Source organism: Buceros rhinoceros, unplaced genomic scaffold (genome assembly GCF_000710305.1).
Source record: "Buceros rhinoceros silvestris isolate BGI_N320 unplaced genomic scaffold, ASM71030v1 scaffold4041, whole genome shotgun sequence".
Taxonomy (NCBI): domain Eukaryota; kingdom Metazoa; phylum Chordata; class Aves; order Bucerotiformes; family Bucerotidae; genus Buceros; species Buceros rhinoceros.
This window is the reverse complement of record NW_010392337.1, coordinates 12,193-28,545: the sequence shown is the minus strand read 5'-3', so window position 1 is coordinate 28,545 and position 16,353 is coordinate 12,193. Positions and strand designations below refer to the sequence as shown.

At 45.4% G+C, this 16,353-nt stretch overlaps 1 protein-coding gene across 1 annotated transcript; it reads right to left on the bottom strand.

Moving 5' to 3' along the window:
- Positions 1-4,125: 4,125 nt before the first annotated feature.
- Positions 4,126-9,322, bottom strand: UPK1B (uroplakin 1B). The gene is made up of 7 exons (XM_010144412.1): positions 9,254-9,322; positions 8,545-8,745; positions 6,950-7,024; positions 6,147-6,269; positions 5,668-5,847; positions 4,806-4,889; positions 4,126-4,176 (listed from the first exon to the last, which is right to left on the bottom strand). The coding sequence occupies exons 1-7, from the start codon at positions 9,320-9,322 to the stop codon at positions 4,126-4,128; spliced, it is 783 nt and encodes a 260-aa protein (XP_010142714.1).
- Positions 9,323-16,353: the final 7,031 nt, after the last annotated feature.

Here is a 16,353-nt window from a genome sequence, read left to right as displayed (position 1 = left end):
TTTGGTTTTCCTTTCCCCAGCCTCTGTGCCAGCCACAGTATCCTGCTAAAGGTGAATGTTGCCTTGGAAAAAAATAGAGGGAAGGCTTTCAGTCCTGCATTCGCTCACAGTCAGTAACAGCCCTGAGCAGCCAGAGCAGCTCACTGCTCATCACTTAGCTCTCTTGCAGAGTTTATCACAAGTGAGTGTGCAAGGACTGCAGATGACCTTGCTTATGCTGGAATTCACCTCACGTGCAAGCTAACACAGTCAGAAACACCCTCACCATTTTTTTATCTGTTGAGCCTTTTTTTTTTTTCTGTTTTCTTTTTTCAGCCGTCATCCTCAACTCCTCACGCAGCAGGATCACAGCAGGATCTGCTAAAGATAGATGCCTGAGATTACAGGGAGAGTGCTTTCAGGAGGTTCCCAGCATACCACACGTCGCAGAGGCTTTCCCCAGCTGCCAAAGAGGGCAGGGCTGCCAAGGGATGGGAGAAAGAGGTTTCATTTATGAGCTTGTTTTAGGTCATACTTGGTCCCCATAAACATTTGCTTGGCACAAGTTCCTGTTGTAAGGAATGTGAAAAACTAAGATGGGCAGTGAGCAGGATGGGGAACAAATCATCTGAGTCAGGGGATACCAAATGCCACCAAGAGCCTGGTTGCTGGTTTTTGTGGTGAGATGGGTAGCCAGATGCAAGCATGGCACAGAGTGATATTGTATGTCGTATATGAACCATGAAGGTAAGGAGAAATAGGGCCTGAGAGAGTCTGTGCAAAGAGGTCTCATGCAGAAGTAGTAGTGAGGGAAAAGGAGGAAGGGGTAGGAAACCCTGTTGGAAAAATGGGGGCGAGGCACAAAATACACAAAGGCAGCCCCACGTTGCCCCACTGCCTGAAGGGACAGAGACCCTCAGTACTGCCAGCCACAACATTCAAGAATGTGTTCATGTTTGTGTGTGCATGAGAGGGGAACAGCTGAGGATTTGGGATTCTTATTAACTTGGAGGCCACGTTGCTCTGTCACATATGAACAGGGTGTTTCTCAGTGAGACTTTGATTTTTCAGAGCTGGAAATATTGCAATAAATTAATAATCTAAAAATACAGTTCATAACTCTATGGGAGAATCGAAACATACTCTTCTGTCAAGAGAGAACTGTGAATATTCACACCTACAGAGAAGAAATACACAGAGCAAATCTGCAAACAAACCACTCATCTTCCCCCTGGAGAAGTTTTTTCTTCATCATGTCCTAGTCCAGCAGTTTTCATGCACATATGCGTATCATCTGCTCCAAAGACCACGTACATCCATACCTTCAGGCAGCAACCCAAACAGCTGAGAATGACCAGGATTTCTTTACAAGCCTGAGCCAACATGTAAACCAGTTTGCCACCATTCCTCTCATGAACTCCATCCCTTCCTCACCCTCCCCTGGCATCCCAGGTAAGGAACTCGCAGAAATTGGAATCGACTTTCAAAAGCTGAAAAACCAGAAAAAGCTGTGTAGGATTTTTCATGAGCCTGCCCAACATGATTCTGCCATCAGTCCAATCTTCTTCTTCCTCCTTAGTTCAGCCAGATAAAGCTGGGTTTTTCTAGCTGCATCGTGTGTGGCATGCTTGGCACTTCTGCATAGATTCACCTTTGCCCGGATCACTTCTTCATCACAGCTTTTATTTTTTTAAAACATAAATCACAAAGTGCAATGTGGGAGAATATTCTAAGAAACAGAAAGCAAATTTGAAGAATTCTATTTGATTAAGCTGCCATTTATGCAATAGATCAATGGCATCATTTGCCGTTAGTACTGCAATAGTGAATCCTGCAGCATTTTCGCTATGTTGAGCTCAGTGCTATAATCACACCACATTTAGATGCATCAGGAAGGAAGAGGCCTCTGGGTCTGAAGCAAAAGACCAGAGGAGGAAAATAATATTTGGAATTATCTGCTTCTGTGGTCCTAAAGTGTTCATCAGGCCGTATGTCCAGCCGCATCCATATGAAGAAGGCCTTGTAGTGTCTAGAAAGTCCCATCACCAGTTGTTTCACCCATTTGCAGACTACTTGAGTTTCAGAAATAACTCGAGCAAGAGAACTTTACACAGGAGTGCACCTATCCACAAAGGCTGCCGTGACTAAGGATTTATTGGAGGGGTTTGGCCAAGCAAGGGCAGAGGCTATGTGTCTGCACTGTCCTTCCTCCCCCGTTTCTCTATTCTCTGCTGTTGCAGCTGGCAGGGATTTGCAGTTCATGGCAAGCAGCAGAGAACCCAGTCTTTGCTATTGCTGCCCAACATAGGCAGACACTAATTCTCTCTAGATTTCTTTAAATTTAGGTATTATTGTCACTTTCAGCAACATACACACAGAACAATCCCTACAACCAAACTCCCCCCATGTTTCAAAAACAAAACCGGAGCACTGACGTACATGGTCCACATAGTGTATTCATGCCTTGAGTCTCAGAAAAAAGTGCTGAAGACCAATTTCCTTATGGAAATTGCTGAGTGCAGGTTCTCCAAGACAGTTACCACCCCACTGAACCAGTGGACTTGCTGTTCCATGGGGATTTTCCTTTCTGAAGGCACACTTACTCAGAAAAACTCCTCTGTGTTGCAGGGACCCACTTTTTCCTCAAGATATTTGCCCTCATAGCTGCTTCGTTCTCTCCCCCAACACTCTTGAAAGGGACTATTCAGTTACAGAATTTCTGTACCACTGTGCACCACGGTGCTTTGCACTCTGACCTTAATGACAGGTTTACAGGACTTTAAAGCCTGCCGTTGCCCTTTCCAGATGTCCCACAGACCTTTATCATTTCCCCTTCCCAAATACACAGTCTTGATCAAGAAAAAAATTTCACTTCCACTTCTTTTTAATTAGTATTTTGGTGAATACATGAAACCGAAGAGTCAAGGCAACTAAGTGTCAGGACCTGAACCAGTACACCTTAGGAAGAGGCTTCACCTTAAAATGGTCTGTACAGGAGCATATTTCACACAACACATGTAACTACTAAAGAATTCACTAGGAAAGACACCAGATCAGTTTGGGCCAAAATTAACAGCATCTATTGAACAGAGTGAGAACTATAACTGCTGATGCAAGAACTGGATTTGGTTCAGTTAGCTCCTTGCTTGCATTTTTCACAAGTGTTACTCATTGCCATTATTTGCCTTTTGTCCTATCTGATCCAATCTGGCAGGAGAAGTACACAGGGGATGTGACCATGTACATGCAGGTAGCTGAAGCAAGCTGCATGGTAACTGAGGGTCAAGGGACAGCTGCTTTCACAAAGTCTATTACAGCACAGCACCCCTCGTATTCTGCACAAATTCTAGCCTGTAGATGTGTGAAATCTTGTGTGAAGTACGTAACAGCTTTTTGAAAGAGTCTCTTGTTAGCAAGTGGAGCTTTTCCTGGACTGGCACTTCTGAAGGTAGGAGAACATGCAGTAGTTTCATCAGTGACAAGAGGTAGGCTTGAACATAGGCAGCATATTGCTGAGGAGTGAGCTAGCCTTTTATTGGGCTTGACTAGCAACAGACCTTCTGTCTGTGACATGTCTTTACTGCTGACACACTTAAACTCTTAAAGAATCTGCCTTATTCTAAGGCAAGGAGTGACAGAGACCAGGAACAGAAGTTGAATGATAAAATATATTAGAGAGGTCTGCAGCCTTCTCCCTTGCAGCATCTGTCTTTATTGGTCACGGGAGGTTACAGTTTTGCTCTCATAGCCCTTGCTGGAGCCTTTACTGGCAATAAGATTTATATTCAACCTAGTTTTGGAGAGAGATTTTTCTGGAGCAACCATCTATGGACATTTTCCTTTCTGATGTCATCACAGAAAAAAACCCAGACCACTTCTTACGTTCCAAGGATTTCATGCACGGTGAAAGGATTATGCCTTGGCCAGGAAGCATTAAGGCTGTAAAACAAGGGACAAAGAAGGGACAAGAAGATTCTTTCCTGGAGTCGTGGGCTCTGTGTGTCAGGTTTTTGGAGGGGCAAAAGTATATATGGGAGAGGTAGTGGGAAAATTTCGAATCCTCCATGGCATACAGTGAATGGAGCAGGAGACGAACAAATGCAGTTTCACACCATGTTTCATGACAGCGCTGAGGACACCGGTCCTTCAGTATTCAATTCTGCTCCAGTAGAACATGGTACCAAGGAGGACGCAGAACTGAAACGACAAGATTATTAAGTTTACTTGTTCCCAATTTCCTTCTTCCCACCTCTCTGCCAGCCCCATTTAGTTCTACTGGTAGGAAAGAGCAACATGAATTCTTGATAAGCAAAGTCCATTCAGGCAGAAAAGCTTAAAGCTTTTTATCTGCACAGAAGCTTCACAGTGAAGAAAGAAGATATGTGCAGCCATAACTATATGACTGAATCACTCAGCTCGTTGCTGTTTATCTGTCACAATGCTTCTGAACCCTGAGTACTGAAAACACTCATACAAAATCTTCAAAGTAGAGACAGAATTATCTGTCATGATTAGTGTTTAGATGATCCAATACTCTTGACAAGCAAGTATTTGCAAGCTGTGTTTGCTGTGTTGTATTGCTGAGACGGCAGCAGGACACAGCAGGCTGAAAGGCCATCTAGTTCCTCACCTGTGGAAGCCAGAATGGACAGGAACTTGTAAATGTAGCCCTGTCAGTGGAAAAGGCTACAGGCAGATTGGTGATGAATAAATAACTATAATCTACAAACATTTTAAGTGCGTCAGTGCTGTTAAGCACCTCCACCCAACTGGGTGTGGAATAGCAAGAAAAGAGGAGGAAATAAAGGCAAATATTAAGTACTCACAGTCCAGCAGAGGATGGCAAACCCAAACCAGGCAACACCCCAGGCATGTGTGTTCATTGGCTCAGAAATAGCATCATAACAGCCCTGTAAGACAACTGCGGATTAACCAACACCAGCTTTGAGCTTGTACCAAAAGGCAACAAGCTAATCCACCTCTGAGAGAGACTGAGGTGGCACGTTCCCCTCCTATTGCAATTTGGGTGGCTCACAAGGTCTCAAGAAGACAATCCAGAGCTACGCTGCTTATTGAAAACTGGCAGGTAGCCTACCTGTTTCTAGCTCCAAATTAAAGTAGTCCCCTCTCAGACCCTTCAAGGACAACTTCCTGTGCCATCCACTTGCTAGGTGTACATATATAATCAAACACAGCCAACACAGAGTTGAACTCCAGAATTAAGAAGCTGAAGGCAAATTTGGAAGATCGAATGTCTTCTAGAATTGCTTATTAGTCCAAAAGTTGATGCTTATGATCCAGAAATATGTTTGAATAGGACAGCCTGGTCTATTGAATAGTTCTACCTTGAGAAGAACTGTTGACTTGCTCCCTCATATTGTAGGCACTCATCTTTGGGCTAAGTTTGATTTAGCTACTATCCATCTACATGTTGGAGATGTCACTTTTTAATGGTGGCATTGGAAGAGTTTTCTTAATAGTTCTCTCTCCATCAGGAAAGCCTTTATTACAACCTATCCCGTGTTCAGCAACACAGCCAGGACCCTATAGGCATTGCTTCTCCTCCAGAAAGCTTTTGAACACCTGTAGCTTTCAGTGGAGGAGGAAGGTTATTCACTATTTTCTTTGCTTACAGCAAAGCACTTTTGACCAACAGCTGTTAACTGGGAAAAGTGGAGAGGATCTTACATTACTGTTATAGTAGCCAGGGATTCCAAGCTTGCAGCCATCGAGGTTGACAGGAGACCCTTCTGCATCCACGACACAGCAATTGTGCGGCCAAGGGTAGTCAGCATCATTGTGTGTGCGGCGGAAGGCAGACGTGTACTCTTGCCAGTCGGAGGGCCCGTTCACCCCGCAGCAGTGGTCCTAGAGAGCAAAAGAAGGGAATGGTCTTGACAGGCCCAGGTCACAGCCCTGCACACAGCTGGGCCCTGCACATGGCTGGTTAGGCATTAACCACAGATTTATGGGAGAGATTTTTGAAGTGCCTGCGTTTGACAGTCTGCCATCTGATAAACGAGCAAAACAGGGCATGTGGCACGAGTTTCTCTAAGGTTCAAGGCAGATGTTGTCCTCTTTATTACCAAGCAGCCCCAAGGAGAACTTGAAATTCCAGGACTGCAGAGCATTTAGTAATTAGTGAGAGTTTTCAATGTTATTGTTACCTGAAGCATGAGTTTATCCCATGTCTCTGTGACCCCGGCAGCCATCCATTTGTCATTGTTATTGTCTGTCTCTGACTTCTGATACCTCTCCAGCATTTGCTTCAGGAAGACATTTGGAGTGAGCTACAGAAAAAAACCCCCAAAAACACAGAGAAGAATGCAGAAACTATGTAAATAAGTGGCCATGAAAGCAAATAAAGGGTTATTTGGGGTGGATTTGTTTGCCTGTTTCAGTGTCCTGCTGGAGAACAGGAATGCTGCTTCTCCCCCGGTTTTACACACAGGAGAATGAAGAGCAGGATTTGATGGGCAAGAGCAATAAATACTTAGATCTTGAGCACAACTCTTAAGCAGGCTATGCCAGATGTCAGATCACGGGAGATGTACAGAAGCAATCTCTCCAATAACTCATGTAATCTTTCCTTCACTAGTAACACTGCCTGGGGCAATGCTGAAGATTTGTCTTCTGCATGTATGATAAATTAATCAGTCTGTAGCTGAAAGACTGTATTGACAATTCAGCTAACCCACGCTATTATTTCCTTAATTACAAGGTAGTAAACATTTCAAAATGTTTAAAATAACAAAACTATGTTGAAAATAACAAAGTCATTTCCTTGATTAGAATAATGACATTGGAGCCTTTCCTCGTAGGGCCTTATTCTAACTCGGTAGTACTCCTTCAAGTTTACATTGTACTGCCACACAGGTCATTTACTACACTGAACAAGACCACCATGTGCCCTGGAACTGTAGTGCTTTCCAGAACACCTGCAAGAATGCATGACGAGAGAAATACTCACATAGTCTCGGTGAGTCGCTGCTGTAATGCAAGAAGCCATTTCAAAAGCATAAGTGATCAGCATCAGAATAATATACTGTGGGAGACAGACAGCAGAGTCAGATCTTGGAGAAATGGTTAAGCATTTTTTCAAGATTAAGCCTGAAACCCTGCTCAAGGCAAAGGAAGCCAGGCTATCCTAGTCTCCTCAGTCCTCTCCATGACCCTGAACATTCCTGTGGCCCCTCCCTGTGCTTGTTTCAGTTTGCAGCCTGCTTTCTTAAAGGTATGTGGCTGGAATTGTCCTCCATCTCACAGCGAAGATTTTGTCAGAACCTCACGGAGTTAATACCATCCTGCCTCTATTATGGAAAATACTTTGCCTGATATGTCCTAGAATAACATTTGCCATTTTCTTTGTTGCATCTCATTGGCAACTTACACGTGAGCCATGTCTCCTCTTTCCACTTGCCAGCTAAAAGCTTTTCAACAAGAAGCTGTTCACTCCTCGCAGGAGAGTTCGTACTTCAGGGAAACAGAAGGTGCAGTTTAGGGTGTCGTTCAGATCCTCCTGATTTTGCATCGTCAGATTTCCTCAGCACTTCTACTTTATCAGCCAAGATCCCTCACAAAAACAGATCCAGAGGATCACCTCTCATAGTCTATTCCACTTTCTCTTCCCTTCACAGCATAATCCTTTCAATTTTTCCCTTCAGAGTTCTCGTGTCTCTATTTTAACTCCCACATTTTAAAATGTTCTCAGATGCAAGGCATATGTTTCATTCTTAACCCAGCTTCTACCCATGTACTCTTTCTTATCTCCTATACCAGAGCCTTGGGTTTCAGCCAAGCCACCAAAATTCAGAGTTAAGGGAATTCTCTTCCCTCAGCTGTTTGCTGGCAAATTCCCTGGCACAAGGTCTCAGATTTCTAAGTGTCTTTTGTTTAAAATAGACACCCTGCCATCCCACATTAACCCAAGAAAGAGCCAATTCCACAGTTTTTGGCTCTACTCTTTATTAAAGTAAGCACCAGTTAAGTTTTGCCACTGCCAACCTAAAGGACTGAGTAAGAAATTGTACAGAGATCTGTTCACATATTTACATTGTCCTTGGCTTAACCAAAGCTCTCTGCACCCACTCCTGTAATTTCTGCCTGTCTGATGATGTTTGATGTTCTCTATTGCACCCATATTTGCTGTAATAAGACATACTAATGCCTTGTACAGAAGTCATTGCTTATCATCTCCTCAGCTGAATAGCACATGACAGCTGAAAGGCAGTGTGGGGTGGGGAGAAATAAGGATCTAAACCACATCCTAGCTACATCTGATTGCACAAGTGCTTCTGCACTGCTTCAGGGCAAGATCAGGGCCGAGCCACTGAGCTCAAACCTCTATTGTTGCTATCACTATTAATTCCTTTAACCAAAAGTTTAGTTGCTTCTCATATTTGTTTCCTCACAGGACATCACAGCCATGATCAAGACTAACCTTTTGCTCCTTATCACTAATAAACCTGTCTTTGCTCAGTTGGTGATTACCAAGGTGGGCAGGGAAACGAAGGAAGCATTTTTTCAGTTTGGCAGCAACCGGCAGGCAAACGTTGCTACACTTACCACCATGAGCAAGGTCCTGTTTGACTTAATGACTCCAATGATACCAAGGATAGACAGAGCAAAGAGTGCAAAGCCAACAAAGATGCCAATCCAGGCAGCAGCATAGATGTCGTCGTTTTCTGTGGCTTCCAGCAGAGGGTAGAGACCACGGGGATCAGACACAAAGAATATGCATTCTGCTATCAGGGCAATGCTGCACATCTGAGAAGCACAAGTGCAAAAAGATCCATTAGGTCAAGCTTCCCAAAGAAACAGCAGAGACAGAAAAAGATGGTGACCACTTTCATTCAACTTCCTGCCGAATAGGAACTAATCAACTCCTCCACTGTTCAACTATAGAATCTCTTGTATTGTGCCTTCACAGAAGAATTGCCTGCAAAACTCACCCAGCCTAAGCCTGAGGGGTAATGCCTAGGCTTTGAGGATGTTAGTAAAGAAGTAACAGAACCTTCCCCATCACTATATGGAGGGAGGTGACTGGAAAGATGTTGGTCAGCAACAAGGGCTCTACACCTAGAAGTAAATTTGGTCTTGTGGATGAGCCCCTACTGTCCCCACCCCACCCGATGATCAGCTAGCACAGCTCTCCTTTACCCCTTCTCTCACATTTTACTGGTCTATGTATGTGTGGACTTCACACATGAAAAGGGATTTAAGAAGTGTCATACTGGAAGGAAGCCTCCACCCATACCTGTCCCACTTCACTTACCCCAATGACCACATTCCCAAAGACTAATAGACCCTGCAAGATGTGTATGCCATCATCACTTTTTGCCATCTTAATTCTGCATGCAACCTGGGAAAAACCAAAGACAATCTCCAGTTAGACCAATACAATAGGCTTAATTCAGAAATAGAAATTATTCTTTCAGAAAAAGATAAACACAACCTGCCAGCCTGTTTGTACACCTCCCACCCTTTGTTTCATAGCAGTTTCAGAGGAGCAACTTTCCCAGGTGTGAACTTAGTAACTCGAACTCTTCCTGATACTTGAGCTATAGGAGACTGGGACTGCTCTGGGGGCAACCAATGCCTTTGGATTCCTTTTGGGTGGGGTTTTCATCATCACAATACCACCTATGCAAACCTCAGCTCATGGTATTGCATTTCCACTTGGCTAGAAACACCAGCTATGCTGGACAAGTTCAGTGCCCTCACCTCGACTGTCTACCAAAGGAGCCAGTTTTACCCCAGGGTATGCTATCCACCCTGCTGATTGTTTCATCTTGGCCAGCACTACCACAGGACTGAACTGGTAACCATGGCACTTATTTTGTGTTGCATACACACACCTACAGCACACAGTTTGGCAGCACCTTGCTAAGGGTAGCCCCATCTCCCAGCCATGCCAGGAACTGGAGTTGGACCCCCATTCCCAGTCAGGTGCGAGGGAGAGAGGGAATAGCTCAGGCTGCAGCTGGCTCACAGGAGCCAGGCCAAGCAGCATTCCCACCAAATTCCTGGGAGTGTTATATCCTGCAGGCTGGGGCCAGGCACCCCATGTCAAATTCAACCCCTTCCAGAGAGAGTGGCATAAAGGCTCTAGCCAAGAGTTGTGAGACCTCTTATAGAAACAAGCCCAGATACCAGCACCAAGGGAGCCTTACTTTCAAAGGGACAGAGCATGTATGTGCATGCAGAGAGGGAGGGACAAAAACCCCACACTGAGACAGCTGCATTTGCTGGGTGGTTAAGAAAATGTAAGCTGCAAAAGAAAGGCTGAAGTGGGTCCAACTTAAGCAGAAAACAGGAAAAGCAGCTTGAACACCCCTCTTCTGCCAGATTACCTGCACTAGTGCCTTCTTTTGCTGGGGTTGCTGTCTCTGGGATTCTTCAGAGAAGCTGTTGGAAAATAAGAGCAGACACAGCTGTCAATGAAGGGGAATTTAAGGAACTGATCATTGTGGGACCTCTTTAACAATGTCACCTTCAGCCTCCTCAGCCGCCCTTTTAGGGTAGGTCAGACTTCCAACAGTGACTGAAGGAAAAACAGCATTTGCTACCACTCTTTCTGCAGTGGTTTTACAGTTAGGCATGGAGACATCTCCAGTCCTGTCACCATTACACCCACAGTAGAGCTCGTAAGTGTTTTCACATGACAGTGTGAGTGGGGATGGCCATTATTTCCAAGGTAAGAAGCTGTTTTTATTCCCATCCAGGTGGTTGGGGTCCATCCCAATCCACCTGAAGCTGTACAGCTCTGTACTGAAAATGGCAGGCTCATGAAATCAACATTGACCAAGCACCATGTCCAGGGGCAAAAAAAAAAGAAATGCTTTGCAGGTCAGATCTGTGTCTGAGCAATGTTTGGCCACATATGGTCTGGAATACCACACTGCAGAGCCAGCCAAACATGAGACAGTAGACTGGTCTTCTACTCCCCTGAAAACTATAGGAGCTGGCTGCAAACTCCAGAGAGTTTAGAAAAGCCTTTAAGCACTGCTGGCTAAGAGACATCACAAATCAGAGAGCAGTCCAAAAAGCAAGGAAAGCTCCCCTACTCAAATGCAGGCATGTGAACTCTGACTATTACATGGAAAAGCAGGTCTACTCCAGCTGCCACTGAGCTAGCAGGTTTGAGTGTGCCATGTGGTTAGCACGACAGATCATGATTAATACACAACTCTTTAACATCACAGGAACCTTAACATCACAGGAACCTTAACATCACAGGAACCTTAATACCACAGGAACCTTAACACCACAGGAACCTCAACACCACAGGAACCTCTTTCTCCCTCCCTTTCTCTCCTACAGACCCCCCTGCAGTGTCACAGCTCTTGTACAGTGGCCCTTGTACACGGGCTGTCCATCCAGCAGCTGCACTTCCCTCCCCACAGGCTGGCATTCTTCCCCCGGCAGGCAGGACCTGGTTTGCTTTTGCCTCTCCTTACTGCACGCATGCCAGCCCGAGAAAACAAGCCTCTTCTCCTGGGGCAAGCCCATCTCCTAGGCTACTGTAGCTGGGAGGAAAGCTGGACACAGTCATCACTACACTAGATATCAGCTGGAGAGCAGCAGACTTCTAGGCAACCTAAGGCTCTCGGGTACCTTACCTAAGACCAGTGGGATTGCAGGGTGGGGGTAAGAATAGAGAAAGGGAATAGGAAAAAGGAAGAAAAAGCCTTTACTGTACACCTAAAATTAATAATGTAATGGTATTGCCAGATTAGTATGAATTCTCTCTCTGCATTCAAGTGATTAGCATCAAGAGAGTCAGTTTCTCGCTGTTCACTTTATTCCCCTGTGTCACAGGTAGCAACCCCTTGTCTGTCCCCTTCTCTGTTGTAGAGTGTCTAATATTAGCTTCATGAATGAGGCACCAGGGAGGTGCTTCAAGGCCATGACAACACCTGCACAGCTGGAGAACTGACCCTCCAACGTGCCCTAGAGGAGAAGCTGCAGAAGATCCAGGGCTTTCCACCTGCTGATTGCTCCTCACCTCTCAGAGGTAAGCTGCGTTAAACAAGAGCAGCTTGAGCAGTACTTGGCACGGGTCCATGACTACAGAGGTGTGAGGCAAACCTTGGCCAGCTTGCCTGAGGCAAGCTGCATGCAGGTATGACTCACAACCACCCTCAGGTGTGACAATGGTTTGCAGTCCTCCTCCCAGATCCCAGAGAGATAGGCACCAGCAGCTCCTGCCTGCAGGCACAAATCAGTTTGGAGGTAGAGGAACCTTCTTCGAAGGCTCGTTAAGATTAATTTTATGACCCAAATACAGTTGCCTGGGGTTTCAGGGAAACCCCTGAGGAAGCCAGTTTCAGCTGCAACCGTTAATCAAAATCTCCACATGAGAAGGCAGCCAGGTCTTGGGATTCCAGCCTTGAGCTTGCATGGACCTGGTGTTGCTCAGCACATCCCGGGCACCTTGCAATTTAGCCATGACCCATCTAGATCTCAGGTATTCAATAGTTACTACCACAGACTTTGCTCCATGCTCCAAGCAGCTTTGGAAAGGTGTCTGTTGTTCCCACAGTACCACAAAAACCTACGTCCCCCCTGAAGCACATGCTTCTTCCTCCTCTTCCTTAGACCCTGGTTACAACCCAGACTGCAACTTCTCCCCTCTCCCCTTACACCCCCAAACACTCCTTACACTCATTGGCGCCCAGCTGAACCTGTCAGAGTCCTGGAGCAGTAGTAGTCCTGCCTCCTCCTGTTCCTCCACAAGTTGCAGACTGATCTGTGGTTTCCATGCCCTTGGAGCTTTCTCAATCTCTCCTCCCTTCCTCTACCGACAGTGGCTCTGCAAGACTATGGGAGCTGAAAAGGAAGCTCCTTTATGCACAGGCTGGCTTCTGCCCTTATATTTCAGGTAACAACCCCACGCAGGCTTTCAAAGGAAGCCTTGCTTACAGGAGTTCCTGGATTCAGGAAGAACTCAGACTCCATTGGCCATCCCTCAGACATGCTGGGCTGGTTGATCATTTGAAGCCTCCACACCCTCTTTCTATAGATTGGGACAGGATTTCAGTAGCCTTGCAGATGGATGCCCTCCACTTAGCCTAATCCTACTCCATCTCTAGCCAGAAATGCCAATGAGTAAAAATTGTTTTGGCATTGCCCCACGCAGAAGCATGTTGCATTTTGATTGCCTTGTGTTTTGTGCCTTTTCTAGTGATGAAGTCATGACATTGTGACCAAGAGATGTCCCAAAATACTTCTGCTAGTATCATTTGTTTCTATGCTATGCCTTAGAGGTCTCTCAGCATGGTGGTGGGTCTTACAGAGTCTTCACTTCACCCTTTGCTATCCTCCTTTGTTTCAGTGTCCCTGTGCAGGGCATTGCATTCTCATCCCCTGGTGTGAGGAGGCAGAGAAAAGGGACGCATTTATTTTATTACTTATGGGCTCTGCACACCTTAGCTGAAGGACTCCGCGCTGCTCAAGCACAACTAAATAAACTCAGCCATTCAACAACAGAAACCTGGTCCTTGCCCAAACCCTGCTCCAGCAAGAAGCTCAGGCACCACACCTCCTGCCCCTCATGCTCACCCGGCGCTGGCTGGAAAGCATGTCTCCACAGGCAGGAGCAAGATGCCTCGGCTGGGCGCTGATAGAAGGAAGCCAGTGGGGTGGAACAGCTACCGGAGGTGCTGCGCCAGCACTGGTGCAGGTGCTGGTGCTGTGGGAAGCCTCCATTAGCCACAGACCTGCCCACACCCTGACCTGCTATAGGCTCTGATGCATTGAGGGTCTAGACAGCAATAAACCTACCTTTTTATTTTATTTTCCTCAGTTGGTTTTAGTGGAAAATTTAGCCCCTAAGGGGCATAAAAAGAAGGTAGTTTCCAAGTGCTTGGGACATCTTCAGAGTTAAACATTTTTTAAGAGGATGCAATTAAGTGTGTTACTGATGAATTGCTTGGACTGTGTCTTAAGAAGTCAAATGCTTTACAGATGTCAATTCATCCTTTGTTTACTTAAAGCAAAAACCTGCAGCACACATAAAACCACATACTCTTCCTGCCCAGACAGACTTTCCCCATCACCCCAACTGCCCCAAAATGCAGCCACCCCTGGCAGAGAACAGCTTGTGCACCAGGAGTCAACAACAGTCAGAGAAGGAAGAGACAGCCAGTTACTTTGTGCTACCAGGGGAGAAAAATAAAGCAAAAACAAAGCTCAGCATCAAGCAGGGGTCAGAGACTAATTAAAATTTCCTTTTGAGAGCAATTGCTATGAAAGGAAGCCTGTGTGAACAGTGGAGTGGCTGGTAAATCATCATCAAGCACAATTACCTCGGAAATAGAGCTGGTAGGTTTTTCCTCTCTCCCTCATTAGTTCAGCATAGCCAAAACAAGCAGGTTGGGTTTTTTGGTTTTTTTTTTCCTTTCTGATTTCGTGAGGGGGGATTACAGGACTCATCTTTCTCTGTGCTCAGATATATTTGCACAGATTTAATTTTCCCATTCCCTCCTCCCCAGTTGTTAGGAGAAAAAATATGAAACAAGTTAGAACAGCCATGGAGAAGATACAGCCTGAGGTAAGAAAAATGAAATACTTAATAACCCTCTGCAGTTAACCTTATCCAGGTTATCAGACTCCCACACACTAAACACAGCCCAGAGACCAAAATAAAAACCATTAAACATAAAAGCTTCCTTTTCTCCTAATAGACCTTTTTCACTCACACGACTCATTAAGAGATAGATGATGGTCACGGCAAGGCACTCACCCCTTCCTTCTTGTGATGCTTCCCAGCAGAAATCCTGACCCACCTGCAAAGATGAAAAAGCCCCTTTCTTCCACCTCTGCTGGGCTTTAAAGAGGCCAGGTTACTTGAGGAAAGTGCTGTGTGATTGGTAGCGTGCCCATCACATGAACAAAACTTTTTTTCTAGCCAAACCTGTTCCCCATCCTCTGGGACTGGAGGGTGTCTCTGTGATTCTTAGATCGTATCAGAATGCCGTTGTGACGAAAACACAAAGCTTTAAAGAATTTCTAGTATTGTACTCTCCGAAGGGTGGATGAATGACTCACACAAGACACTTGAACTTTAAAGAGGATGGGCAAGTTGGAAGGACGTAAATATAATTACTAGGATTTCAGGACTGCTATTTGAACATGGGTGTAAGAAGAATGTACTGACTAGAAAAAGGGAGTAAATGAATTCTAATGTTTTCATTTAATTACATTGCATGGGGGGAAACTGTGGTTTGGGTTGGATCCATTTTAATTTTATTTATCTTGGGATTTTTTTGGAAGTAGAAGTGTAGGCATTGGCTACTCAGCAAGACACGGGATAACATGAAAAGCGGGGAGCCTCTTGCATTTCCTTGGGCTCTCTGTATTTTTAACACTTTCAGTCTTACTAAGACTGAGCAAAGTCAAGCAGAGACATATATATTAATTGGCCTGCAATGAACTGGGAGAAGCTAAGGCTGGGGAGCACAGCAGAAAAGAAATGTCTCTCACCTTCCTCTCCCTCGCCCATTCCAGTACAAGTCTACCAAAAGCTGTCATTCCCTTACTGGAGCCTTGAGCAGGTCTCTGGCAAAAGCGCAAGTGCTTGTGTTTGGTGTTCCTCATCTGCTGGTGCAAAATCCAGCCAAATGAGTAATGGTTTTGGGAAGGGTGACAGGAGCTTCGTGTTTTTAGAGCCCTTCACAAGTCAAAAGCAAACATCGAAAGAGCATATATATATGCCCTTGGTAGCCATCCTTGAAAACACCTTGTGGGAAATTAGTGAGAACTGCAATAGCTCTAACGTTTCATGGATCCCCTTGGTACTTGGAGACAACTCAAGAGAGATCCAGCTCTCCCATGAGATTTCACCTTGAGGAAAGGACAATGATTTTGGTATTTCCAGGTCCATGAGGTATCACAGCAATAAGCAAAAGAAGACATAACTATTGCAGCTGGTCTGATCTAGTGGACAGGAACAATAGATTGGTTACTTGAGTACTCAAGAGTAGGGATGCAGATTTGTCTAGCCCTAAATAACTCTTACCAGCTTGTCCATTATTTGTGCTCCCTACATCATGTGAAGTCCAGCTGGGTACAGTTACTGACCCATCTGTCAGCAGTCTTGGGAGAACCATGCATTTCATGCTGACTGGTGTGGTAGGGTCTAGGAAGGCAGGCTCCTGTCATCGCTGTTAAATGTTGAGAGCAGCCACTGCAGGAATAAGCAGAGCATCTTCTGAGTGTCACGGCCTGGCAAGACATGGGGCCATGGGGCCATGGGGCAGTGGTTAGGCACAAGGCCTGCCATGGTAGCATGCTCCATCACATCTCACCTGGGAAGAGGGAAGAGGCAGCAAGCATGGAAATGCTGATTTGGAAAAAAAGATACCCTGTCCA

Coding starts and splice junctions, on each gene's coding strand:
- UPK1B (XM_010144412.1), bottom strand. CDS start 9,322: ATGGCAAAAAGTGATGATGGCATACACATCTTGCAGGGTCTATTAGTC. Junction 8,746..9,253: donor TTGGGAATGTGGTCATTGGG/GTAAGTGAAGTG, acceptor TGTGCTTCTCAG/ATGTGCAGCATTGCCCTGAT. Junction 4,890..5,667: donor CTGGCTACTATAACAGTAAT/GTAAGATCCTCT, acceptor GTTGTCTTACAG/GGCTGTTATGATGCTATTTC.